Consider the following 25881-nt stretch of genomic DNA (forward strand, 5'->3'; position numbering starts at 1 on the left):
CGTGGGCACGCTCCAGGTGTGGGGAGCAGCGGGACCTGACCTCTGTGCCGGCTGCACGTTGATGGTATGGCCAACGCCGTGCACGCAGGCACTGATAAACTAATTGTGATCTGTGCATCCTCTGGGACGCCCCCTTAGTAGCTGAGCGTAATGGAAGGAGGCAGAGCGGCTCCTGCTGCGAGCGGGCGGGGAGCCCGATGGACACAGCGCTGCTGCTTCCTTCATTTTCGCTCCATATTCCAAATAACTCCCTTGCTCAATTTGCTACCCACACACCAAAGCGTTGTCCCATTTTATCTGGTTCCCCTGATACTTGCATTGCTTATCTTATGAAGATCTGTGTTAACATTTATCAAAACAAATGGCAAGCCTGGGACCTTTTAAGTAGTTTTTTTAGTTAATAAAACCAATCTTCTACTTCTGTTATGTTAAAAGTACATTATCTTTTTATTACAAACTCTCTACAGCTCTGTCTGTTTTCCTTCTTGGCAATTTCATGACTGCTCCAGTTGATTGCTGTATGGAGAATTACAAAATCATTAAGGGTGGGGTTTTACCAGCTGACTTACAGTACAAGCCATTTCTCAAAATAACCACAACAGTGCAATACTGATGTGTAATTTACGTCACAGTATGTTTTTATGAAATAGTTTGTGGCTTATTCATTTAGATTTAGAACTGAGTATCTCTTCTCTCGCTTTTTAATCAACCTTTCTTCTTTTTTTTTTTTTTCTTTTTTACTTTTTAATATTTTCCACTCCTAGGCTTGGCTTGCCTCCAACTTAACAGCTACAGTGAGGAGAGGAAAAAAAAAAAAAGATATATATATTTTCTCTTTCGCCTGCAGTTTAACTGCAAGTGTGTTTTGCTCTTTGATGTATACATTTGTGTTAACTGCCTTGGAAGAGCTGGTAGATCTGTGGCAGAATGTATCTCACCAAGGTGGAATGGAGAATTGATGAAATCGATGCAAAAGTTTGGAATTTCAAACCATAGCAAGCGAGTGACGCTATTTAGTCTCCTGTTCTAGTACATTTCCTTTTTAAAAATGACTTTCTGTATAATGTCTTGTAATTAGAACAGGAAATCATTGAGTAACTGGAAGAAGAATAAGAGCACTTAAACTGAAAAGAAAATTACCTTCCGAGAAATTATATTCACAATTTTTTTTCCCTCTAAATTTTTTTTTTTTCTTCACATTGCAGTGTTGGTAATGATAGTAACAGATGTACGTCCTCTTATCTGCATCATTGTTCTGCTTATGTTTTCTGGGAAAAAAAATAATCATTTTCAGTAACACAAAAAATGAATGGACAGAAAATGGGAAATGCCTAATTACAAAAAATATTCTGTGTCACAACAGAGTAGCAATTAAATTGAAACTTCAATATAATTATCAATAACAGGCGAGCCTGGAGCTGTGCCAAGTGCGTAAAGTTGCTGCTCAGCCTTTATGTGGTTGCTAGGAGCACAGCGAAAAGTATAAAGCTTGGAGAAAGGAATGTCTAATGTAATAAAGTAACAGAAGGTAGCATAAATCATTGTGAGAGCAGTTCATATTGACATTATTTTACTTAAATTGGGTTGAAACTAGACATTTAGTCTTACAAGAGGCACAAATTCATATTTCTTCTGAAGAAATAACTCTCTGCTTTCTGGGAAGAAGCGGAGCGTCTGCTTTTCAAGCACGAGCCGAATACATATTTGGAGTCTTTTAAGCAAAAATCTCTAAATGTTTGTTTCTGTTGGCACCCATATGCATTTGCACTAATACGATTAAAAGAACTAAAGGGCAAAATACTTGGCAGATTTTGCAGTTGAGGTAATTAGGTACAGGAAGGAACACGCATAGTTTTTCCATCAAGCTCTATAAAATCCTGGTGTGAAGGTCTTTTTAAAGAAAAAAAAAATGCTTACTGATGTTGGGAGTAGATTATGGCGGTTAGCAATAACATTGTAGTCTGATGTTTCCGAAACAAGCAAACAAAAAGCCCAGTTACATTTTTGTATTTCTCTGTTCTCTCTGTAAATAGTTCTGGCTCTAGATGGATTTGTTAGGAATTCATGCTTTTAGCAGGCTTTTCTTCTTTTGGGGCTTTTAATTGTCTTGCCTTACATATTAAAAATGGTTGTGCTGATTTGAAAAGTCAGTTCTTGCATAGATTCATTGTGTTTGGCATTTCATGCATCTCTTACTTACAAAGACAACTTGAAGAACATGTAATCCAACATAAATGCCAGGCTGTGCCAAATCCCAGCTCTCTTTACCCCTCACAAAGGAAACTGTTGGATTACATCTGTGCATATATAGGCAATGTTCGTAACGCAGGGGCGGAACCTCGCATTGTAATTACACTTACTCTGTTTTCAGCTCCGAAATGTAGAAGTAAATGAAAAACTGACATCGGAGGGGGTTATTAAAACAAGTAATTATGGTATAAGCATGGGATTAGAGTAATTTCAGTGGAATCTTACAAGCAGCAGACTGTAGGTATTATCTTTTACCTTGTTCTCCCTACTGATGCTAGAATGAGATTCAGAAATACAGCGTCATGGTTTTCTAAGACCTCAGTTAAGTGTTTTGAGAAATTACATTGCTTTTCTGGATTTTAATGGAATGCGATCGATGTTCAATCTCTCCTCCTCCTAAGAGTAAACTCCTTCTGATCACGTGCATCAAAAATACTCAGCAGTGTACGCTAAGCCCACCATTAAATGACGTGATAGATTTTGCTAGAAGAAAAATACTTCTTCTTCGGGCTTGCATTTTATTAGGGATTGGTCTACTTTGATTTTTCTTGTGTGGGTGTGGTTGAGGAAGAAAGTCTTTGTTCCAGGAACACTGTTTGTCTTTCACTAAGCAAATCTTCAGTTTATTCAGTCTTTATTCATTCTTAGAGGTTTCTGTTGAACCTGGAGTGAATGAGGGAAGTAAAAAATTCATCATAAAGTACTCATTGGAGTTGCACAAGCATGTGCAAGAGTGATCCTGTAAAAAATGACGTGATTTTAATTTATGCCGTGGGCTTGAGTTAAGATGTTAGTTGTCAGGGATAGGAAGTTTGTATAATTCTGCGCAGGGACTTGCAGCACATTTGTCTAGAAACTAATGGTTTACTACAAAGGCACGTGGGACGTGCATTTATATACACCCTATTTGAAAAGCTGACCACATCCTGGCATGAGAGGAGTGCTGTCAGATCAACAGATTCAGCTCAGCACTATCTGCGCGAAGGTATAAAGTAGTAATAACTGTCAGGCAGGCGTGTATGAAACTCTCAAAGGAGCTAAAGGATGGATCATGTGCTTGTTAATTCCTCGAACAGTTTTCCTGATCTGATTTTAGAGTTCCCTAATAAAGAAGAGACTGTCTTAATCCCAGGAGCAGTTCCTTCAGGCGTGCTGCTTCGCAGGCTCGTGGGATACTTGCTGAAAACAAAGCCTGGCCACAGCCTTGCTGACCAAAAGGAGCGTCGGAGCCATCACTTTTATTTTCTCAGAAAAGTAATGTAGATGCTGTTTACCAAACCGCCTTACTTTTTTACACAAGTTGTTTGATCTCCCCGCCTACCTCTGGGTGGTGGGCAAAGTTCTGAATTTTTAAAAGCGCCGGCTTTCGGGAGCTGTGCTCGTGCAAGCGGGGCTTCCCGAGTCCCTCTGCTGTGCTGAGCGCGCTGCAGGCTGCGGCGGTGACATCCTAGGCGATCTGTCTGCTTCCAGAGACTTCTGAAAATTCAGCCTTTTATGTGTCAACATTTCCATCGCCTCACACAAATCAAGATGCGCCGCGCCGTCGTATTTAGCTGGGGAGAACCGATCTGACATTTCTTTCAATATCCGAGGAGATTTTTACTTTAAGGGGAAGAAGGATGATTTCAGTATTAGTAATGGGATTAAATATTAGACCTTTTGTCTCCGACGGAAGAAATAGCTGAGTTATTCAGTAATCAGAGTAGAGCAGAAAACATAAGCTGCATACTCTCGCTTTGTCTTCATTGGCATGCAGGGAAAGGCATGTTCAGTTACCCCACCTGAGGAGATAAATGAGCATAAAAAGAAGTGCTGTTAAGTACTGGCTGCATACCTGCAAATGAATAATTTCTCATGTTTGCATCTCTGTTTTTTTGCTGTTAGGTTTCCTGCTGGTTATCATATGATGAAACTTGATTGTGATAGTTCAGAATCCGCCACCTTTATGCCTAATATCATTTAAAACACAGGGGAATGCAAAGGAGCGAGCTCGGGATTGCTTTGCATTTGGAGCCTACCTTTCAGCAGTCTGAGCTGCTTGGCAATTCCTTTTGCTCATTGAGCTCCGTAGGTGTTTTATTGAGCCTCGACTGCCTTTGCAGTTAACGTGAGGAAAGTTACTTCCACCTGTTGGGGCAGCTTCGCATCGCTGCCCAGGTCAGATCAGTGCAGCGCCCCGGCCCGGGGCCCGCCGTGGTTGCCAGTACCAGGCACTTCAAAGGAGCATGAGCAGCTGTGCTCTCTGGGGCTTGTTTGTTATTATTTTTAAAAGGTGTTAGGTGGTATAAACATGAGTTCAGTGGGGTTGCAGAGAGACCGGAGTAAGAATGACAGAGAATATTTCTATCAAAGCAGCCGAGTTGGCAAAGTCGGGCGAGTGCTTTGATCCAGGCCATTGGGCAGCATGTGCAGAGTGGTGCTCCCTCACTCGAGCAGGCAGAGTCCTGGTGGGTAAGCATGGCAGAACTGGACAGAAAGTCAGAGAAGAAGCTGTTTCAATAAACTTATTCTAAAATTTCTATTTTTAACCTTTTTTTAAAAAAAAAATCACCATGCTGTGAAATACAGGTCTTGAGAAAAGAACGCATTAATGGGCCATGGGTTTTCTGAGCTCCTTGAGTAACAGTCTTGTTTGGTATTTTTCTAATGTAGTTTTTTTTTTTTTCCCTTTTTGTCTTGCAGGTGAAGATGATGAAGATTCAAACCTGCTAATTCTCAGCTACCCACAGTACTGTCGATACCGTTCCATGCTAAAGCGCATTCAGGACAAGCCTTCCTCAATACTAACAGATGAGTTTGTTCTAGCCCTGGGTGGCATTGCAGTAACAAGCAAGAACCCCCAAATCTTCTACTGTCGGGATACATTTGATCATCCAACTCTTATAGAAAATGAAAGCATATGTGATGAGTTTGGTAAGTCACTTTACATCTATTTCCTTCTTCTCAGAAGTAAAGACGTTTTTCTTCTTAAGTGTCCACTGATTTCCAAGGGGAAGATGTCATTCCTTTAAAGTGAACCGATGCTATTTATGTTTGAAATGTTAAGTACTAAATGTGCTCTTTCCTCTGAGACTGAAGGCTTCTAACTAACTGCTAGTGATCTTGGTATTGCAACTTGAGTTTATCACAATCAAAGATAATGTTACAAGGGTAGAGCACAGTTACTGGGTGTAAGTGAAAGGATCCATTGTCTGGATTTGAAATGTATCTTCCTTAACCATTAGCCTATAGCCTATGTCTCTGCAGAAACTTTACAACGTGTTGTTTTTTCCAAGTCATTGTTGGTGCAGTATGCTAACAAATGCAAAACAGGAGAGGCTCCCTGCGTGTCCCACTGCTGCTGCACAGCGCTCATCAACCGCGCGTGTGCTCCCAGGGCCCCGCGCAAATGTCAGCTCTAGATTGTGTGTTCCTGGCCTTCCTGGAAGACGGGCTTTTTCAGCAGGGGTTTTGCCAGTGCTAGGAGCTTGATTTTCCGAGTGCAGAGGCACTTCTGGGAGGTGACCTCTTAATTCAAAGGGTGCAGAGAATAGTCTGCCACTCCAGAGGAGTACGCAGCCCCGCACAACTGGGAGAGAGGGCTGCAAGATGTGCCTCCGATAGCTGCCAGGTGATTTAACACTTCTGGTTTGTTTTGCTTTGTTAAGTCAACCCAAGTGCAGGGGGTGTGCTGCAGAGCGCATATTCTGCACACACACAGGGCAGCTCCACTAATGGGCTGGTGTGATTTCTTCGGCAGCGTAGCTGTGCTGTAAGAACCAAGTGTTATTACCAGTACCACCAGATGGATGAGCGCTGCAGCTAATGGTAGCAGTCTGCGTGCATAGCAGTGGGCTGTGCCTTTGCTCTGTGAGATCCGTGCATCTCCACAAGGAGCTCTTGGGGGCTTCCAGAGAGACAATTCTGGTTTACGCATTTAGCATACAACAAGATGAGTGAGAGGGGAGGGACTCAACAATGCCTGTGATGGGGATAATCTCCCCCATTTTCCTGACCTTAGCAAGTGGGCTGCGAATTTGTGTCCAGTCCGGGCCTTTGGTGTGTGTGCCAGGGAGAAACACCAGCCCAACGGGGGGAGCTGAAGCATCTTCTGGGGGGGGGTGGGACTGCTCTTCTGCTGCACCATGCACTGATCAGCCTCCAGCAGGCAGGAGATCTGCCCTCCTGCAGTGTTGGTGCAGGAGCACGTTGCTGCTGTTAATAGCTTTAATTTCGTGGTGTCAAGCTTTTGCAGAAATGGGCCCAAACTGTCAAGTCCACTTACACAAAGCATTACAGGCTTTGAATGAACTATGAATAAAAGCGTTGGCTCCTCGTAGGAGTGGGTTTGGTGGAAAAAAATGAATGAAATGTCCTGGAAGTTTGGTCCAATAACACAATAGTATCGTGTTGATTTTTATTTACTCTGAGTTTCACCACAGAATATAAAGTTCAGTTTTAATTGACTATCCTTCTCATATAGGAAAGGTTATTTTAGGCTTGAAGGCGTTTGATGAGTGTGCCATCTGTTTTCCGCAGAGTATTTTATTCAGGGTCATTCCTTGATTACAGGTTTGTTGAAATAGTTGGATCCATAATGTAAGTGTATCATGGAATATTAGTAATAGATGAATCAAAGGGATGTGGAGTGATACAGAAACTACGCTTAGTGAACCATAGCAAGTGCTTTGTTCAGTCTCTGAAAGCTAACTATGCCATTCTGTTGACCTTTGCAAGGCAATTATCTCATTATCAAACCAGAGCCACAGAAATCTTTGCCATAGAAATTAATAATGTGTATTTAAAATTTAGTTTGGTTTAAGAAGCAGATTTTTTTTTTCAAATGCCTATAAAAACAAAAATGTACTACTCTTTAAAAGTATTTTTTATGAAAATAATGATGTGGTAAAATTTGCAAGCCCTGCTGTGCTAGGAAGGCAAAAACGGGCCAATGTATGGTTCTGCTTCTATATTGCAGAATGTATGGTGTCAATTATACTACCTTTGTTGAAGGCAACAGGCAAAGTGCTATTTTATCCTTTTCTTCGCTGGCAGGACAATAAAATGTACAACACTTCGTTATACAAACAGTTTACATTGATATCATGTAGATTGATGTCACGTGTAGAAAGTGATGACTGCTAGATCTAAACAGAGGCAGGGTGGTACAGTAGATAAATGGATTACTCTGAGGCACTGGTATTTATCAGTCAAATCTGAGGGGAGACCAGATTACAGAAATGTGACTAAAATTCTTAAAAGGTGCTTATAAAGAGATCCAGACACATTTAATTTGCGGGGCTTGGCTATTTCTTTACCTCACAAATGAAAGAAGCGTGCGGAAGGAAAAAGATCTGCCCATGGGTATTGCCCTATCACCTGAAATCCTCCAAACTCTAAAGCCAGGACAAAATTTGGGGCAGGATGGCTTATGGAAGTCTTTGTGAGAGCCTAAGACGTCTGCTATGGTTGCAGTGTTTCTCCAGGAGCATTGCTGTATGGTGCTGCACCTTCTCTGAGCATTGGCACACCGTGCAACAGATACAGCATGTAACAAGGGAGACGCCAGAAATACCTTTACAAAGAGCCCCATTCACCACAGCGTGTAAGCTGTTGTTCTTGTTAGGCAGTTCTAATAGAGAGAAATGTTTTTCCAGGAAGTATTATCCCCACTTTTATTATACCTTTCTAACAAAAACATTTTGTTCTGCTCTGACTCCTTCTCGCTTTCCCCCCCCTCCTTTTTTTTTTCCCATTCTGTGGAGGTTAACAAAAAACAAATAAAGCAGGAAATGAGGAATGAAAATCAAGTTTTGTTGACAATACAACAGTTAAGGCGGAAAGTTCTGGGATTTTGGTGTGGGATTTTTCTCTTTTTTGAGTAGCGAAGGTACGAAGAAGCTGCCTGTCAGCTCCTGCGGACATGGCTGGAAGAGATCTGTGAAGCACTTCAGCCTCGATGCTTTGGGCAGTCCCATGTGGACGGCCTCTTCATCTCCACAGAGTTCCTTTCCAGGGTTAGGGCTGCAGGAAGCTTCACCTCTGGCTTCAGCACTGCCGAGGGTGCGGGCAGCTTGCAGCACCTACCTGTGTCTGCTCCTCTCCCGTGTGCCTGCTGCTGTATGGCACGTGCCTGAGTGGTCTGGGCAGGAGTGTTGGGGGCTGAGTTTCTCATCTGTTCTGTCCTTTTCTGCTTCTCCCGTGGCTTGGTTTCCAGCTGGATAACAAAACGCTGGTGTCGCAGGCTGGGAAGAAGAGCTCTGATGTTGTGAACCCGCACAGAAGGTGGGAACTGAGCTGTCTGCAGGCAATGGGCGCAGGAAGGCTCAAGCACTGCCTGGCAGGGCTCTATAAACACTATTTCCTCATTCCCCTGCTCCCTTAAAACACCAAAATACCAGCTGAACAATCAGTTTCTCTTCAGCTTGAGATTATTGGTAAAGACATTTTTCAAGATTCGTTTGATCGATCAGCTGCTGGGGTTATTGTTGTAGCAGAACTTTTGGAAATGCATATAATTTACCAGCATTTGCTGCGGTCATACGTGCTGCAAGAGCAAAGGAATGAAAAAATTGGGGTTCTCATGGTTTTGTTATAGTCCAAAGAGATGTAGCTGGGGGCAGAGCTGCCTGTACAGTGTCCAGAAGATGTACTCAAGGGCTCCTGGCCAGAAATCAGTGCGCAAAGTTGTTGCTAGAGCAGCACACGTCCTCTCTGTGTTTGCCTGTCCAAACAAGGTGACTTGGCCTCCTACCAGGCTCGTACCTGCTCTGCTGCAGGGACTGACTCCCAGGGCACATGGGTGAGATGCATCTGTCAGTGGGACTTCCACATCCCCCGGGGGGATGCACGGTCCTGTGAAAGCAGATGTGCACCTTGGAAGCAGGAGGGTCGTGTGCTCGGGTGGTGCTGGGTTTCTGCAGCTTCATCAGCCTCACCGGGTAAAAGCACAGCGCAGAAAGATTTGTCCTGGTGTTTTGCTGGATAAATATTGGAAATCCTGCCTGCTTAAGGTGAACCAGAAGCCTGTCTTGGGTTTTGTGAGCATGGGGTTGCATGTTGTATAAACAGGGGTGTGAGGGAAAACTGAATACTTTATTTCTTCTCAATGTTTTTAAAATATATTTGGTATTTTTTTTAAATCATCCTGGATTACTTTTATTGCAAGCGGGGTCCAATATGCCATTAAAAAACCTGTTTGGTCCCTGGGGGGCTGTAAACACTTGTTCACCCCCAAAAGAAGGTAAAAAGTTTTATTTTTGCCTATAAAGGCCAATTTTTTTATAAAATATTTCATACCAAAAAGTGAGAGAACTGCAGCCTGCTGTGGTATTAATATCATTTTTTCCTCTGAAAAATGAAACTTCTTCGCTTTGCAATACAAGAAGAGCAATACAGAGAGAAACTTCTCATTGTGTTAATGATGTGTAAAGGCACAGCAGTTCCCACTTGCCTTCTCTCCCCCTTCCCACTAGAAAAAAAAAAGAAAAAAACAACTAACAGTATATTGCTGTTATTGCAGTATATTTTAGGGATAGGTGATGTGCCCCCCACACACACACACTACATACAGAGTGGTACCCTTATTCTTGGTGTAGATTAAATTTTGTCTTTGCTCTCATTATACATCTTAGCTTACAGAATTTTGTGACTCCTAGATAAGATAAGTTGTTTAGGGGAAAAAACATAACCAAACAAAACCCTGGCAGAGAATGAAAGTTAAAAACAAAACACAAAAAGGGAGGAGGAGGGGAGTGGAATATTTCTAGTCTAATGAAATACAGTTTTCCTGTTGGTGACATTCTTTATTTGTGTGAGTCAAAGTTGGCGTTTGTTTCTAAACCAGCTCTAGTATAAAAATCATGCTTAAGATTGAAGGGCTGTTTTTTTTATTTAATGTTTTTCAGCTGAGGTAAAGTGTCAGCATTTTTGCTATTGATTATTTTGGCTACCTGCAGGATAATTTATATCAATGAAATTCAGCAAAGCCTGCAAGAGCTTCCTCTGATTCCAGGTTTTCTAATCTCAGGTCTTCTAATCTTCTCCTATCATATTAGGTGTCCAGAAGGTTGGCATGGCAATATTCCTTCCTTTTCAGGATTTCCTTAGTTTGTATCCATCTGCTGCCTCAAATCTGTGTCGGTGTTTTCATCAATGTAGCTCATAACTACGTTTTAATGATCAAGAATAGGTCTCAAGTTAATTTAGCCAGAATTGGTATCTGTTTCACATGGCCAGCTTTCATTCTGTGGAAGAACAGAGCAGCTATACCAAGTCCAGCAAGCTCAACATTTAGTCTCCAAAACTGGCTAGAAGATTACGTTTTATCACTTAAGTTTATGGTAATTTTTCAGGTCATGGGGATGTTTAATCAGCTAGCGTTAGCTGTGATTAACTGTAAGATTCCCATCAGTGTGCCTTGAGTCCCTCACCTTTTACCTTTTGAGATAGCTCAACAGCGGAAGAGGTTTGTGTTTGTTAATGTGTGTTTCTAGGAACAAACCTTTGATAATGCACAAGACTGGGTGCATACTGGGAGAGGAGAAAGTCCTGCTTCCTTGTTCACCAAAGGCTTGGGAAGAACACCGTGAGCTGACACTGCTCCGAGTCGTGTCCTCTTTATGTTGCTGTGTGCTCATTCACAGCCAAACCTCTGGTGCTTTCACCTAAAAGCGTGTTGCAGAAGTCTGTGTTTAATGGCACTCCTCTGCTAATACTAGATAAATAGCACTCCTCTGCTAATACTAGAACATTTAAGCATCTAAAAATGTGATGGGAAGAGCATGGAGGCTTTTTATTAGTGTGGGTACTTGGGACCTCCTTAGACGGGTCTTTATGGTGGCATCTCCAACAGTCTGAAAAATATGCAGATCTTTTCCTAGGCCCTGGGTAGAGTGGCTTAGCTAAATATTTCAGATTTTAACTCTCTCAAAACAAAAACAGGACATAGCTGGAGGGGAAGCAATGATTAATGCATAATGGTGCTATATACAATGTAGATAGATAAACGTACATTTCCTCCTCCCTCACACCCCACCTCTGCAAACATAAGCTTTTAGCTTGAAAAAGAAAATCTGGAAATGTTCTGGATTCCAGTCAGGCCTCTTTCTTATTTTGTTAATTCAACTGTAGAGTAAGATATTAATGATCCCCAGATGTTGTTTATAATGATTGATTTTTCGGTTGTGAAAAAATACTTGCAGTTTTTTTAAACAATTGATATTTTCTAGTGTGCTCTGCAGCATTTGAATAAAATGTCTGAAGGCAGAGCTGTTTATATGCCCAACATAATTGCTTCTGTTAAGTGATTTCTTCATTCTTAACATTTTTAGCTCTAATTGCTTTTTCCCCATACATCTAAAAATAAATATTTGCAAGTTTTGCATTCTGTCACTCATTGAAATGCATAAAATATTTGTATACTCGAAGCAAAAAGGCACTGATAAGGGGTCACATTCTGTCTCACTCACAGTGGCGTAAATCCAAAATAACTCTGTGCGCTCCAGTGGCTGTTACTCAGGTTTTGCACCAGTTAACCCGGGGCAGAATCGCACCCAACATTAACAGCAAGCTGCTAAGTGAACATAAGTAATGTGTGGTAACGTAAGATAAAATACCTTCCTGTCTGTAAGGACTTCAGTAGAAACAAATGCTGTTTTTTTTACGTTTTTGCTAGCAACCGCAGCTGGAACCAGGGTAAATATTAAGATAGATTATTTCTCCCTCCATAAAACCCGCCTCAAAACTCCTTCCCGGAGAGCATCGACACCACGGCCAGCCGTGCTCGGGCCGCCCTCGCTCCTGCCCTGCTCCTCAGCGCTCGGATGGGCCTCGGGCTGTGGGCCAGGCAGGGCCCAAGGCTGGGCACCCTGCCCTCCTCACAGGCGTCAGAGTGGTGTCAGGGGCCCACGGTGCCATTGCTGGAGCCGCTGTTGCCCCATTACTCCTGTCCTGGCAAAGTGCTCCTCACGGTGTCCTGCCCGGGGCGAGCTGTGCAGGCAGGGCCAGCCCGCCTTCCAGCGCCCCTGCGATGGAAAAGAGAAGTGGTTTGTGTCAGAATACGGTCACATTCTTCTGATTAAACCCACTCAAAAAAAGACAACATTGTAATATTTTCCAATGACTGTTTATCATGAATTACGTCAGCCTTGGTTTAAATTGCTATTATTTCTCCTTAATGCTTCTTGGTGCCTGCATAATTTACAGCATTGGCAGCTGCGGGACTATGAAATAACCTTTCACAACCACCATACAATAGTAAAGAACATGAAGTTTTTGTTGTTAATTATTATGGGACTCCTTTAACTTTTTTACAAAGTGACATAAAATATTGTTGAGGTATTTATGGTTAAAGCTACTTTTACATGGATCTATTTTGCTTCTGGCTAGTTCTTAACTAAAGCAGTCATTTGTGGTTATTATGCCTTGGGAGATATTATGTCAGAACTGGTTTAGGAGTATTATTATGTATCACATGTCATATATTACATGTCAGCACTTGAGGCTGTCTTTCAATAAAAACAAATGTAATTTTAGTTAATGGTCTTTTAGGTATAGGCCATTTGTAAACTTACCTGAGTTCATTTGGACGTATACTAAAAAGCTTTGTTCTCGTGGAGTGCGCTTGAGTAATTTCATTTCGGCTTTGGATGGAATTTCCAAAATATTTGTCATTATTTCCATCAGAGGGTACTGCCTCTAAAAAGCAAATAGTTTCCCAATACCAAGGTTAATGTACACATTTTAAGGAGCTGTAACTGTTACTCATTACTTTGTTTACTTTTTCCCCCCTTTTGAGCTCCTGCTTCCCAGGTTCCCCACTGGCCCTGCTGATAGTAGTATCCCAGGCAACTAAGCCACCTAATGATGATACTTCACTGTGTTGCTTAAATGAATAGCTCATACGTTCGAGATAATCCGTGGGTGAAGGGTGGTATAAATTAAAGCTTGCAGGCGAGTTTTAACTTTCCTTGAAGTTGCATTTCAAATCTGGAAAATGCAAACTTACATAAAGCAAACTTTGAATTAATATGTCATTCCCCTTGGTTCCAAATACTATGCATATTTTCCAGTACTTATTTAAAGCAAGAAATGAAGCATATAGGGTGTGCCAGAAAGTTTACAAAGAATGAAAACACATGAATGACTCATGTGAACTTTTTCTGATTTTTTTTTTTCTTTAATATATATTTAGTTAATTACTGCTGGGCCAAAAAATTACAAAAAAAAAAAAAAAAAAAAAAAAAGACATTATTTCTCTCCCCCAATCTATATTTGAGCACCATAAAAATGATCAAAGCCTCTATTTGTCTCCAGTTGCATTTTACTCCATGGGACTACTGGTTTTGGTGACTCCATTGTTGGGAACGGAAACCCTGCTGGGCAAAAAATCGGTCTCTATCCCTGCACAAATGGCCGGGCTGATGGTACGAGGATGCCAACGTGAAATTAAAAAAAAAGAAAGAAAAGAACAGGGTGAGCATTTCATGTGTTACTAAGTTGGATTTTACTAAGAGAAGCATAAAATGGAGCAGAATTTGCCTGGATACCGCAAGATTTTTTAATATTAGCCACCATGCTCGATTTCCCTGGAAATGAGTGAGCAATCTGAATTTAGAGTTGTTTGGCGGGGGGAGGGCGCGTTTCTTTCTCTTTTTTAATCAAAGGCATTTCACAAGCTGATCGCGAGTGAAAAGGGGATCTATCATTACGTAAGAATGTAGCAAACTTGTCTGTTTAATGAATGAATATTAGGTATTTCTGAGGCAGATAAAAGATGGTAAAAGAGGGAGACAGAGCTGATGTCTTAGAGATTTTAATAAAGATTGAAGTTAGTAGTGAAAAGGTCAAAGTGCCATTTGTTGAGCCCCTGCTTCTGGCACGGTTTCAAAGCTTGCAGTACTGACTGTGGGGCTGTGATGTGTGTTAATGAACAGTTGTGGCACTTAACTGAGATCATGGGTTGGTCACATGAATATATATAAAAGATATGAGCGAAGATTTTTCTCCCCCCTTTTTGCTGCAGTTTGGCTGCTGGAAGGACTAAACAATTAAAAGAAATGTTTGAAATGTTTGAACACCACATTAAGTCCCCTCGTCTGTAAGGAAAACGAGCTAGGAATAATAGAATACTGCTATAGTTAAATATAGTTATTCAAAATTGTTTTTAGCTACAGATGTTATGCCATTTTAGAAACTTAGACTAAATAATGTCAGATCTTGTTTGCTTTTTTAGTATGTTATTCATTTATTGGGAAATTCAAAATTTAAAACAGCTGGGAAAGGGTTTGGTGTTCACTAAGTAATCTTTAAAATGTGTACATTTCAGAGTTACTCTTATAGAGCTGTTTAGAAATGACTGAATTGTATATTATAGTTATAAAGTTCTGTAAACATGCTCTACCATGTAGATGACAGGGAAACATGAAATGAGAAAATGAGATAATTCTGGAGCCAAATTTTATGTATTACAGACTTGATAAAACAGCAAATGGCTTTCTCAATTTAAATAATTTGTAACTTTCCAGGAACACGCATGGATGTTGTGAACATGATGTATAAAATAGCAGCAGCAAATAACGCTCATTCTCCTTTAATTCTGCCTTTGATGTTTATGTCAAAACGAAGGAGTTAATTTATCTAGGAGTTTCGCTGCATGAGTTGGACTGTACAAAACCAATCATGTAGAAATAATAGACTACCACTGGAAGTGCTGTACTATTGCAGTTTTAATAGCTCTTCAGTTCTGCTCAACAATTAGTCCATACATTTTATAGCTGTGTCTTTAAGAAACTGGCACACTCAGCAAAATCACAGTAATTGGGAGATGATGCAATGTGGAGAGAAATCAGAGGAAGAAAATTAATTGAAAAATAGTGTTTTGTTTGGTTTTCGGTTTGTTTTCTTTCGAAATTTTAAACACTGCAGTAGTAATTACTGGTGGGTGAGATTTCTGCAGAATTTAAATTCCCCATGGCTGCATTTCTGTGAATTTGTTTTTGTTTGTTTTCAAATTAAACCACAAAAGAGCCGAGATAGGGCATTAATAAAATTTTGCTATGGTTTTCTCTCTCTGAAATTGAGTGAGGGTGTTAAGGGTAATCTAGAGGTTGTTTTTTTTTTTTCCTCTACTGACTCTCATGCTGTTTGAGGAAGTTCTCATTACGTGTCAGCATCCTCATATACCTGATTAGACAGATCATGGAAAATATGTGAATTAGGTTATCATTGACAGAATTACAGAGCTGAAGAGACCTCAGCAATCCCCCTGTGTCCACTAGAAGAAGGTACTGATGTTGTCTAAAAGGGGTGTGAGCGTCCATCTTCACAGTCATAGCCAATGGGTGCTGATAGACCTTGGGTTTATGCATAGATACTGAATAAGGAGGCAACTTTTTTTTTAAAAAAAAAAAAAAGCAGCATCTAGCTCAAAAAAAAAAAAAAGTGTTGATTATTTGTAGGTTTATCATCAGCAATTAGGACTTTGTAATGTTTTTTAACAGATTTATTGTCCATTATGGGCCAAAGGCCAGTGAGGCAGTAAGAGTTTACATTGCAACTGAAGTTTGGGCCTGCATATTATATATAGCTGTGTCTGGGTCTTTTAGTGATCAGACAAGCATTTCCTTGTGCCTTGGGGCTGCTGTGTTGGTCTTAATGCCATAAATTACTTGAGGGTAATGATAGATAACCAATTGACTAGAGTAGGAGAGCAAACCTGATTCTTAGATGAATAAGCAGGGGAATAGTGAGAAGAAATAGGGAGGTGTTGCTAGTGCTGCATATAACACTAGGGGAAATCATTATCAAAACCCCTAAGAGCTAACATTTTGGTAAGTCAGTCAAATGATGATGGCTTTCTGCAAAAAAGGTGATACAATTTCATGGGATAACTGCACTGCTAATACTCAGGTGCATTATTCTGAACTACGGGCTGCAGAGGAACATGAAAGAGCAGAAGGAGTTTATTAGAGAGATTTTTCCCACCTTCAGCTTTGTGCTGGATGCTGATGGCCATGTTTTGCACATTGTATTGAAACACTGGCTAGGGTTAAGGGAAGACTCAAAGAACAGCTCATGGCATGGGAACGCCTTCACGTGAAGGACCAGAGGATGGTGAGCCTTTTAGTGCATGGAGGGGAAGGCTGTGAGGGGCTTGAGAGTTCCTCCATGAGCAGAAGACCCGGGACTGCAGAGGCCTCTCTAATTTGGCAAACAGGCACATAGCAGGACCCCATGCTTCAAAGTGGAAGCAGGTAAATTAGTGCTGAAACTAAGGCACGATTATCTAGCAGCGAGGGGTAATTAACCAGGGGAATAATTTAGCTAGAAGTAACATGGACTCTTTATTACTTGAACCTTTGAAATCAAGACTGCTTTCAAAAAGACGTGATCCTTACTCAAACAAGAGATACAGTCTTCAGCCAGGAGTCACTCTGAAATTGTATAGACAGTGTGTGCAGAAAGTAAACAAGGCGATAATATCCTACTATTTTCTTCTGGCTTTAAAAACCATGACTGTATTAATGTTAAATCATTTGTAGCATCTGTGTCAATAGAGGCTAGGTTGTGCTGGATCATTACACAGTCATTATTACGCAATAAAACAAACCCTCCTAAAATTTGCTCTTTGCTTTCCTCACCAGTCTGCATCCACCACGAGCAGTGGCTGGTGTCAGAGCCTGACCTGTTCTTTGGTGGGCAGCTCAGCTCAGGGAGGATGGGAACTGGTCCGTTTGCGGCTACTTCAGAAATTTCTACAAAGGGCTAGGTCCTCAGCAGAAGCATAGCTGGAAATGTAACCCAACAGCATCCATTTAAAGAAGTTGTTACACACCATGAGATCACGTGCAGACTTAAGGTACCAACTTCATGAGCCTTCCTTGATGGGTCCTGCAGATATCTCCAGTTCCCTTTTTGTGTAATAGCTTTAAAGAGCACGTTAATTGAAAAGCAGGTGTTAGCAACTAGTGAGTAATAGAAAAGGAGTTTATTTGAAATCAGCAGTTTCAGCCCCCAGAAAGGGTAAGAGAACTTGTGAAAAGGCGAATAGTGATCGTCCTGCTAACATGGGTGACACTCACAGAGCTGCTGCTGCTTCAACAGAAAGGTACTGTGCGCCCTTCCAGCTCTGTCATCAGCCTCTCCTGCTTCATTTGGGATTTGCAACTGTAGTAAAAGAAGTTAACCTCCCAGTGAAAACAGTTCCTTGCCATGGGGTGGCGTGTTTACTTTAAGTAGGTGTTGATGATTCTACTTCTCACTTCGTTGATTAAATAAGTCACTTCATCTTCATCTTTCAAGCCTTTCTAACCTCAGCTGAATTTCAGGTTAGCCTGTCTCTTGACATACTTGCACAGAAGTAGAGCACAAGTTTGAAAAAACAGAAAATATTATTCCCAGGGTATTTAGCAGCTATTCATTCAGAAAACCATGTTCAAAATCAGTTGCCCTCATTCCTTTATACATCCTGATTTTGCAATGAAGCACAGTTGTTTGATTGATTTGCCAAAAAAAAAAAAGGAGGGTTTTGGTGTTGGCTGTTTTGAAAGTCAGCCTGTAATTAAGCTGGATATACGTATATTGTGAGTGTTTACTTATGATAGAGATGGGTTTGTTATTTAAAAAAAAAAGAAAGAAAAAAAAGAGGAAAAATTACCTAGCTGCAAATCCTTGCAATTGTTTAGTTTAGAAGTTTAAGTCAATTTATGGAAGTCTGTGTTTACTGTCTTTAGAGCTTGATCATGACATTGGAATGTATTTTGGAAAAAAAGACCCTATAAAATGAAATCCACATTTACGGATAGGGAGCACAGAGCACTTAGGATCAGCAGTGAGACTGGAGTATCTCTTTGAAGTGTAGCAAAGAGGAAAACTTGCCGGTGCCATTTTGGGTTTGGAAGGTAGTGAACTGATACACTCAGTAAGTTCTAGCACTGTGTAACAGCCCATAGACCCAACACCGTTAATTTCGTGGTGAAAACATGGACCACGATATCCCAAGGACAGCAGTTGGAAGATAAAACTAGATCTGAAGCACGTCATTTAAAATAAAACTTTATTATAAGTCAGGTCTCCTAAGATACTTCTTTTGTGCTGCGCTGTGAGTAATCGCCGTGACTCATCTAGCCTCTGACATACTGCAGCCATCAACATTCCCAGCCACGAGTGTTGCCCTTTATAAAGGAAATATCCTATTTTTGGTATGGCAATGTCCTCAGTTTTAAAGAATTTTCCTCTTTTAAAGTGCTCAGACAATTAATGCCTCATGCATGTATTCAACAATAGTTGCCTGGCAACCATCAGAAATATTCGGGAGAGCAAAGGGAGCCGAGATGAATGAGCAGCCCCGGCGGCGCCCATGTCAGGTGAGCTGGGAAGGCGCTAGGGCTGCGCTGCCCGCCGGGGTCCGAGCCTCAGCGCCCCCGAGCCTGAGCCCAGCGCCGCACACGCCAGCTCCAGCCCACCCCTGGGGCAGAGGGGAGCTGAGGGGGGCAGTCCCCCGGCCAGACGTGGTTACGGGAGGGCTCCCACAGTTCCCCAAGCCGAAACCAATACAATACAGAGAAAGCGGTTAAAATAAATGATGGAGAATAAACAAACCCTGCTTAATTCCTGGGGAAATCTTGCCATCTTGTGTTGCATCCCACCTGCGACTAAAGGTCCCACTTGGCTGAGTGGAAGATTTCCAGGCCCAGGTCTAACCGCAGCACGCCCGGCGTGACACTGGCCCTTCTCTTGCACCGCCACACGATTCCCACTTTTTCTAGCACTTGAGTTGTGCCATAACTTACCTCACATGAGATTTTTCTCACTCTTCTAAGCCAGGTCCATTTCTTTGGACTGGAAGATGCCACTTGAATAAAATGGAAATCTTTCCCCCAGTAGCTCCCCACAGCCACTATGTTTCTGTTTTGATTTTGGCCTTTTTTTAGTCTTTTTTTTTTTTTTTTCTTGTCCATCAAAACAGTTGAAATGAACTCTTTGACGTAGGGCTGGAATGACTGCACCTATCAGGCTGAGCTGAAATCCTCCTCTGGGGACCCCTGGGCAGCAGGGTTTCAGGCGAGCGCTGGCAATGCACATGGGGCCAGGAGGGTTGGGGTGCGGCTCAGAGGGATGCAGGGGAAGGTCAGAATGCTCCCAGACAAAGGTTTGATTTGCTGAAGTGTTTTCAGTTGGTTTCTTTCCATCAGGAACGTTAAAGCTGAGGAGCCTGATCGTTGCCCGTTAGTGTTGCTCGCAGCTCTTTTGACTGCCTGTCCCAATTAGGACAAAATGATCCAATTCTGGCATTTTCCTGTTGGATAGAAAATCGTATTTTTGACCATCTCAACTTCAAAGGTAAAGGTTAAGAGCAAGACTGTGATCTCCATTCCACTCATGTAAATCTGCAGGAGGCAATTATTCGGGATTGACAGTGATGTGATTTAGATCAGAATCCGTCGTTGAAGCTTTTGGGGGTTTGCTCCTACACCCCTTGACTTCTGTGCCACTTGGCTGCCGACTCTTTGCTTCTGGTATGTATTGTTGTTATTTGCATGTGGAAGTGCCTCAGGGGCCCCACATAAAACATTGGTTCACTAGCTTTAGTGTTTTTTTTAGATTAGACGTTAAAATGTTGAAATCAAAATATGTAGGGGGTGGTAGGGAAGTAGCAGATACACAATGGTAATCTGAATAATGTGATTTTTGAGGTTGATATCTTGTGACTTAGAGCTGAAAAATATCACTTATGTATCTTGGAGGTCTGAGGCTTTCGCTCTTTGTGATAATAAAAGGCATTTATTTCTGGCCTTGATGGCGGATGAGATATCAAACTTAAAATATGCCATGATCCTATAGTCTGGTAGTGCTTTCTGGCACTGGTCAGTGACTAAATATAGCCAGTTTTGAACTGCTGTGATAAACCTGGAAATAATGTTCAGCAGAAAATTCTCAGACAATTCCATAGACAAATGCGGAATATGAAATGACTTTTCTGGATCGCATCTGGTTTGTACTGCGTATGCTTTTGTGCCCTCTCATGCCCATGTTTTCCAACTGCTATCTTACAAAATGTTTCATGGTACAGCTAAATGTTAACTGAAGCATCTCGGTGGTTCGTGTTGGTTCATGCTAAAGCAACGAATAGCATAAAGGGTTTTTAAACCCCGGCTATTTCACGCATTCCTTCTGGCTTTGTAAACCCTTTTTGCCTTGCTTTTACGAAAAGAAGGTGCATTTAGCACACACACACAAGCATGTGTTTCCAAAATCACTGATTGTCTTCAAACAAACATAGTCCAGGAACATGCAGATTCTTGCATTGTATTATGGGATTAGTGGTATTCATCTGTCATGCATAATGTGAAGGTGATACTCAGACAGGGAAAAGAATCTAACATCTCCTTTTTGAAATGATTTTTTGTTTTCCTTGAGATAGTCCCTTTTCTTTCTTTTTTTTTTTTTTTTTTTTTTTATCTTATACATACTTCTAACAGGCAATGTTTAATTTCAAGATGGTGTCTTTGCTAGAAAGATAATCAAATGTAATGTCTTCCACAACCTCTTCATATGCATGACTGCATAAAGCTTGTGTAACAGTTTATTATTATAAAATTAGTATAGCATAGCATAGAGCAAACCGGGCCCCTGGCCAGATGAACTAGACAATGAATAGTTATATAAGGTTTTGAAGCACATGTATTAGAACACAAGCGCCCTGTATTTTCTTCTCAATTGTCTGCTGTTTGTTAATGTTTCCCTTTCAACGTGATTGCATCTCAATTTAATAGCACTTGCCATTTCAGGGTTTACTGTGCCAGCACTCACATGGTTACATCCCCTCTGTGCTACAAAGCCTGCATGTATATTAAAACCGAACTAGGCAAGGTTAGCTAATGGGTACTTCGAGGGATATGCACTTATAGAATTAAGTGATGTATGTAATTGTTAATTTTGTGTTAACAAGTTTGAAAAATGTGTTTCACCAATAATTGTAATGCTCCGTTCTGTGCAAAGTGTGACATTTTAATTCTTGTTGAACAGTTTCCTACCTCCACTCTGTGTTTTCATGGCAGGGTATTATTTTGCAATCAAGATAAAAGCATTATTTATTAAAGTTCTAAAATATTACATTACTGGAAGTTTTAAGCTGCAGATCAATCTCCTGTTTCATAAAAGCATTTCATTGATTTTTTTTTTTTTAATTGCTCTTTGAATTAAACTTAAGTTCCACATTATGGATTGCATATGATTCCAGAAGCAGAGGGATTTTTTTCGTGGAGACGTGATACTGTTTTTAAGGAAATAATGTACCTGTCACAGAGCTGTGGGAAAAGCTTGCGTTTGGCATATGCATCGCTGGTACTGTCAGATCCCAGCCTGCTGCATTTTTGGCACAGGGAGACCATTGACTTGGGCTGTGGGAAACCTACATTCAGCACTATCAGTCCTTGCGTCTTTTGCTGTGCGTCCAAACACTTGTTGGAGAGTTTGCATCCCTGGGAGTCGAGTAATGACAGCTCGGTGCTTTCGGGGGTGCAGGAGCGGGAGGGTGCTTGTTGGCTCTGCTTGCTGCCGCACGCACCTGGGCTGGCACTGCTGCTTTGCTTGGCTTTCTGCACATAGTCCAAGGAGCCCCAAAGCCTGGCTCCCCCTCTCCCCACTGCTTCTGTCCTCCCAAATTTCCATTCCTCGTTTCACCTCTTTCTCCCCATCGCCACCCATCCTGTGCGTGCCAGCAGCATAACTCCGCTCCCTCTTGACAGCTCTTAGTGGTTCATCCATGACATTGCAGACGGGATGCCCACCTCATATTCCTTTGGCAGAGACTACATTAATTCCTGCATCCCTTGTAGGCCTAACTATGAAATCGCAGAAGGCAAGGCTCATGCTTTCCACCCATCCAGCCCTCTGGCTCATCCCAGCAGCAGAGCCGGGTCCTGCACACTTTCTGGTCACCAAACAGCGAGGGAAGGCAGCTGAGGAGGGGGCACCGCGGCCGTCCCCCACCGAGTGAGGGGTGGCTGCATCTGCCATTTGGCTCCCAGGAATAAAATTGTCTCATTTGCCAGTAAAGATAAAGAAAGGGCATGGAGGGAGGAGCGTAATAGGCTCAAAACACAATAAAAATAGCAAAGGAAACAAACAGTTTGTGCCTAATTCGAAACCAACCGATCTCCATGGTGATTGCAACAAATGTGTGCTGTGTTTGGCTTTTAGTGGAGACAAAGGTTAGAAATAGGAGTTTACACACTGTGTTACAAGATTTGGTTGGACGGGGAAGTAAAAGGGTTGGTACCTTCACGGCCAGTGGAGCGGCCATATGAAGGTGCCCGGGGGAAACCGGGGAATAACCTCCTTGAAAATCCAGTGGGTTTGGGTGGCTTCTTTCCTCGCACATCTCCAGAAAGATTGGGCTTTGTAAATTACCATGAATTTTAGCTTTCAACAATGCTGTTCTGTGGAAAGAAGAGTCTGTCAGGCTGTGGCTTCAGACAAAAATAGCACGGTGGAAGAGCTTCAGAAAAGAGGCAGTAAACATGAAACCTTAGATAAATAATAGGACTAATATACTTGCCACAGTAAATAATAGGACTGTAACTCCCTAAAGGTCTTGATTGACATTGTCTCAAAGTAATTCCTTATGTGAAATAGAAGCCTGAGATAAAATTTCAGCCTTAATTTACAGATATTTGAGACAGACGAAGAAGGGAGTGCATTAATCCTTACCAAAGAAGAAATTCCTGTTCATGGTAGCCTGAAATACTGTCATGTGATGAGTCAGAAAATTTTTATTGTTCACGTCTTCAGGGGTCAGGGGTACTGAGCTCTGGCAGGCAGACTGGTCAGATAGCATTTGCAAACAGACACTTCTGCTTTTGCCGAGGCTGTGGGCACGGAAAGCTTCCTGTTTGCAATAGGTCTGCATCAGTTTTTCTTTTTAAAACAAGGATTTTAAAGGGAAAAAGATTGCAGTTTTGAAATCCTCAGTCATAATGAAAAGATCTCCAGAGGCAGCTGATGAAGACATTCAGAGCGTGTGTTACGCTGCACCAAGATTTAGAGTTTCTTGAGTAAATATTGACCAGTTTGACCTTTGCTTCTCCTCAGTCAATATTTATCTCTTGGGACAATGAATCTTCATATTCACCTTAGCTGAAGTCCAGATCTACATAATAGTGCACTTGGAAATCTAGGAGAGGTGCTGGTTTGTCTTGGAACTACTTTTATCTGTTTAAAATTAGATATACAGAAGCTTTGGCCATTCATGTCGCTTTGTCAGGTTTCCTAAACAAAGCTAAGTCGGGTCACGTCTGGTCGGGAGGCTTCTAGGAAAAACCTCGATCCTGCAGCAGTCGGCACGGGCATATCTGGGAGCAGAGCAGTCCTTTTATTGGAAGTGCGATGAGGATTCCCGTGCAGTGCGAAAGCCCTTCCAGATGCTATCAGGAGGAGGGGACTGACCAAGATTAGTCAATAAAATTCTTGCTGTGTATTTCATGAGGCAGAGAAGGGAAGTTTTCTGAACCTCCCACAGTCTTCCAGCAGCCTAATCCCACAAAACCCATCAGGTATTGTGCAGAAAGGGAAGAGAAGGCTCAGCACAAGAGACCGGTGTGCAGGCAAGGTGGGTCCCACTGGTCCCCCAAGATGTGGCTTTTGGGGACAGGGCAATTGCTGGGCGCCTGGGCTGTGCCCTGGGGAGCAGGCAGGTGGAGGTGGCCTTCAGCCGGCACACGTACCTGGGTATGTGAACCAAATGTTTTTTTTTTTTTTTTTTTTTTTTTTCCCCCTGGTTATGCTTTTTGAATTGCCATATGCACTTCCTGCGATGTTTCAGTCTCGTCAAATTAGGCAGAGAAAGCCTGACAATTAACTCAGGATACGTAACAAATAAAGCAATGTTTGGCCTTTTTACTGTGCAATCAGTCAGTAATATTACAGCTGGCCTGTAAGTCTCAAATAAAATCTAACTTGTTTTTGTAATCTTCCAACTATCAGAGGTATTTGTTTGGGGAAAAGGCATTGAGAAAGAAAAGAATTTTAAAATTGCACAATTGCAGCTGAAAACAAGCGAGCGGGCAACGTCACGCGTTTCTGAAGAGCACGCCGCCGAGTTTTATAGTAACAGTATTTTAAGAATGCTGACGGCACGCAGGGAAGAAGTGAATAATTCCTGTTGCAAAACCCCGCCGGTTTGGTGGGTTCAGGCTGCTCGGGCTTAATCAGCCCTGGATGTCTGTTAGGAAAAACAGGACATTAGAGAAAAAAAAAAAAAAAAAAAAAAGCCTGCTGAAGCAGTGATTTATCAAAGCAGCATTCAAATAAAATACAGGTTTGGCATCCTCGCTTAGGACAGGCTGCAAAATGCATTTCTGCGTTCAGGTGCCTTTTTTTCCTGATCGCCTCGTGCTAACAGCGGTGTTATTTACATTGCGGGGATGGGCCTGCGTCGGGCAGGAAATTGTCCCAGCCCCTCCAGCTGCATTTCAAATCGAAATGATTCTTATTTTATTTTATGAAGTGATTGTGCAGACTTAATTTAGTGATCTCCGCGGCCCCGCTCTCCCCCTGTTTGTAGCCCTCCGGGGCCGCGGCGGTGGCGGGCGGGCGGCGCCAGGGGGCGGCTGCGAGCCCCTCAGCGCGGCCCCCTCAGCGCGGCCCGGCGGGGCTGTGAGGGAAGGGCCGGCCGTTGGCGGCTTTTGCCCAAATAAGGAGTGCGCGGCCGTTAGGGACCGGGGGGCCGTGAGGCGGCGGCGGGTGGGCTGCGGGGCTTCGTGCGCCTGACGAGTGACTGCAGCAAAGTGGGAAGAAAAGAGAGAAATACAGAGTCCTGACACTAAGAAAGAAATTATATTGGTTTCTTGTATAATCCACCGCAAATCAGAAGTGCGAGAGGTTAAATAATGTGTTTGCCATTTTCGTGTTTTTTGCGTTTGGGCAGTCATAGCCTCCTACCTGCTGTTGGCACTCCCCAAAGCGAGGTCTCAGGAAAGCATCCATCTTATGCTTTTTGTATGAGTTTCTGCCTGTTTACGCAGCGTCCATCCGTTACCAGTCAATTAGACCATCTAATCTGACTATCTGCGCGGATAGCACCAGCTGCATAGCCATTGTATTTCCGAGGTATGTAGGTCACGTCTCCATTGGGCACTGCTGACTCTGCTAGACAGCAATTTAACAAACGCTCGCTTTTGTGGGAGAGAAAAGGAAATATTGCTAGGAAAGATGTCTTAACGTTTGCTGTGTGCTCTTACTTGCCTTGTATTTTCGAACGCACTCCAGTGGGGAGTCTACCTCGTGTGTTCTGCAGAGTTGCCATGAGGTTGGCTGGCTTGCATGGGTTTGCTCTGTGTTCTCCCTTCTTGCTGCTGTGTTTGTACTGCTTTTGTCTTGGCTATTACGTAATCTGTTTGTGCCTGCTCATTCTTCCTTCACTTCACTTTTTCTTTCTTTTTTTCTTGCCCCTCTGGGTGCAAGGGCCATGGAAGCTGGAGGCTGGCTGCAGGTTTCTGAGGGAAAGTGAAACTGGAGCATCCCATGGCAAGTCCTGTGATGCTGCGCAAGCACGGTGTGTTTCATGATGAGATAGGACAATTTCTTTGTTCAGGGCTCGAATGCTCCTTCCCCTTAGCCACAGAGTCGTGCTGGCTCGGTTCAGTGCCA

The 25881-nt window shown here is 42.3% G+C and overlaps 1 protein-coding gene across 4 annotated transcripts in view; it reads left to right on the forward strand.

Moving 5' to 3' along the window:
* The window catches only part of ARID5B (AT-rich interaction domain 5B), a 106658-nt gene that overhangs the window by 36017 nt on the left and 44760 nt on the right, over window positions 1-25881 (forward strand). For all 4 annotated transcript variants that reach the window (XM_032191100.1, XM_032191101.1, XM_032191099.1 and 1 more), the window contains one exon: window positions 4933-5163. In XM_032191100.1, coding sequence (XP_032046991.1) covers window positions 4933-5163 — 231 coding nt within the window. The remainder of the gene's footprint in view (window positions 1-4932; window positions 5164-25881) is intronic.

Source organism: Aythya fuligula, chromosome 7, assembly GCF_009819795.1.
Source record: "Aythya fuligula isolate bAytFul2 chromosome 7, bAytFul2.pri, whole genome shotgun sequence".
NCBI lineage: Eukaryota > Metazoa > Chordata > Aves > Anseriformes > Anatidae > Aythya > Aythya fuligula.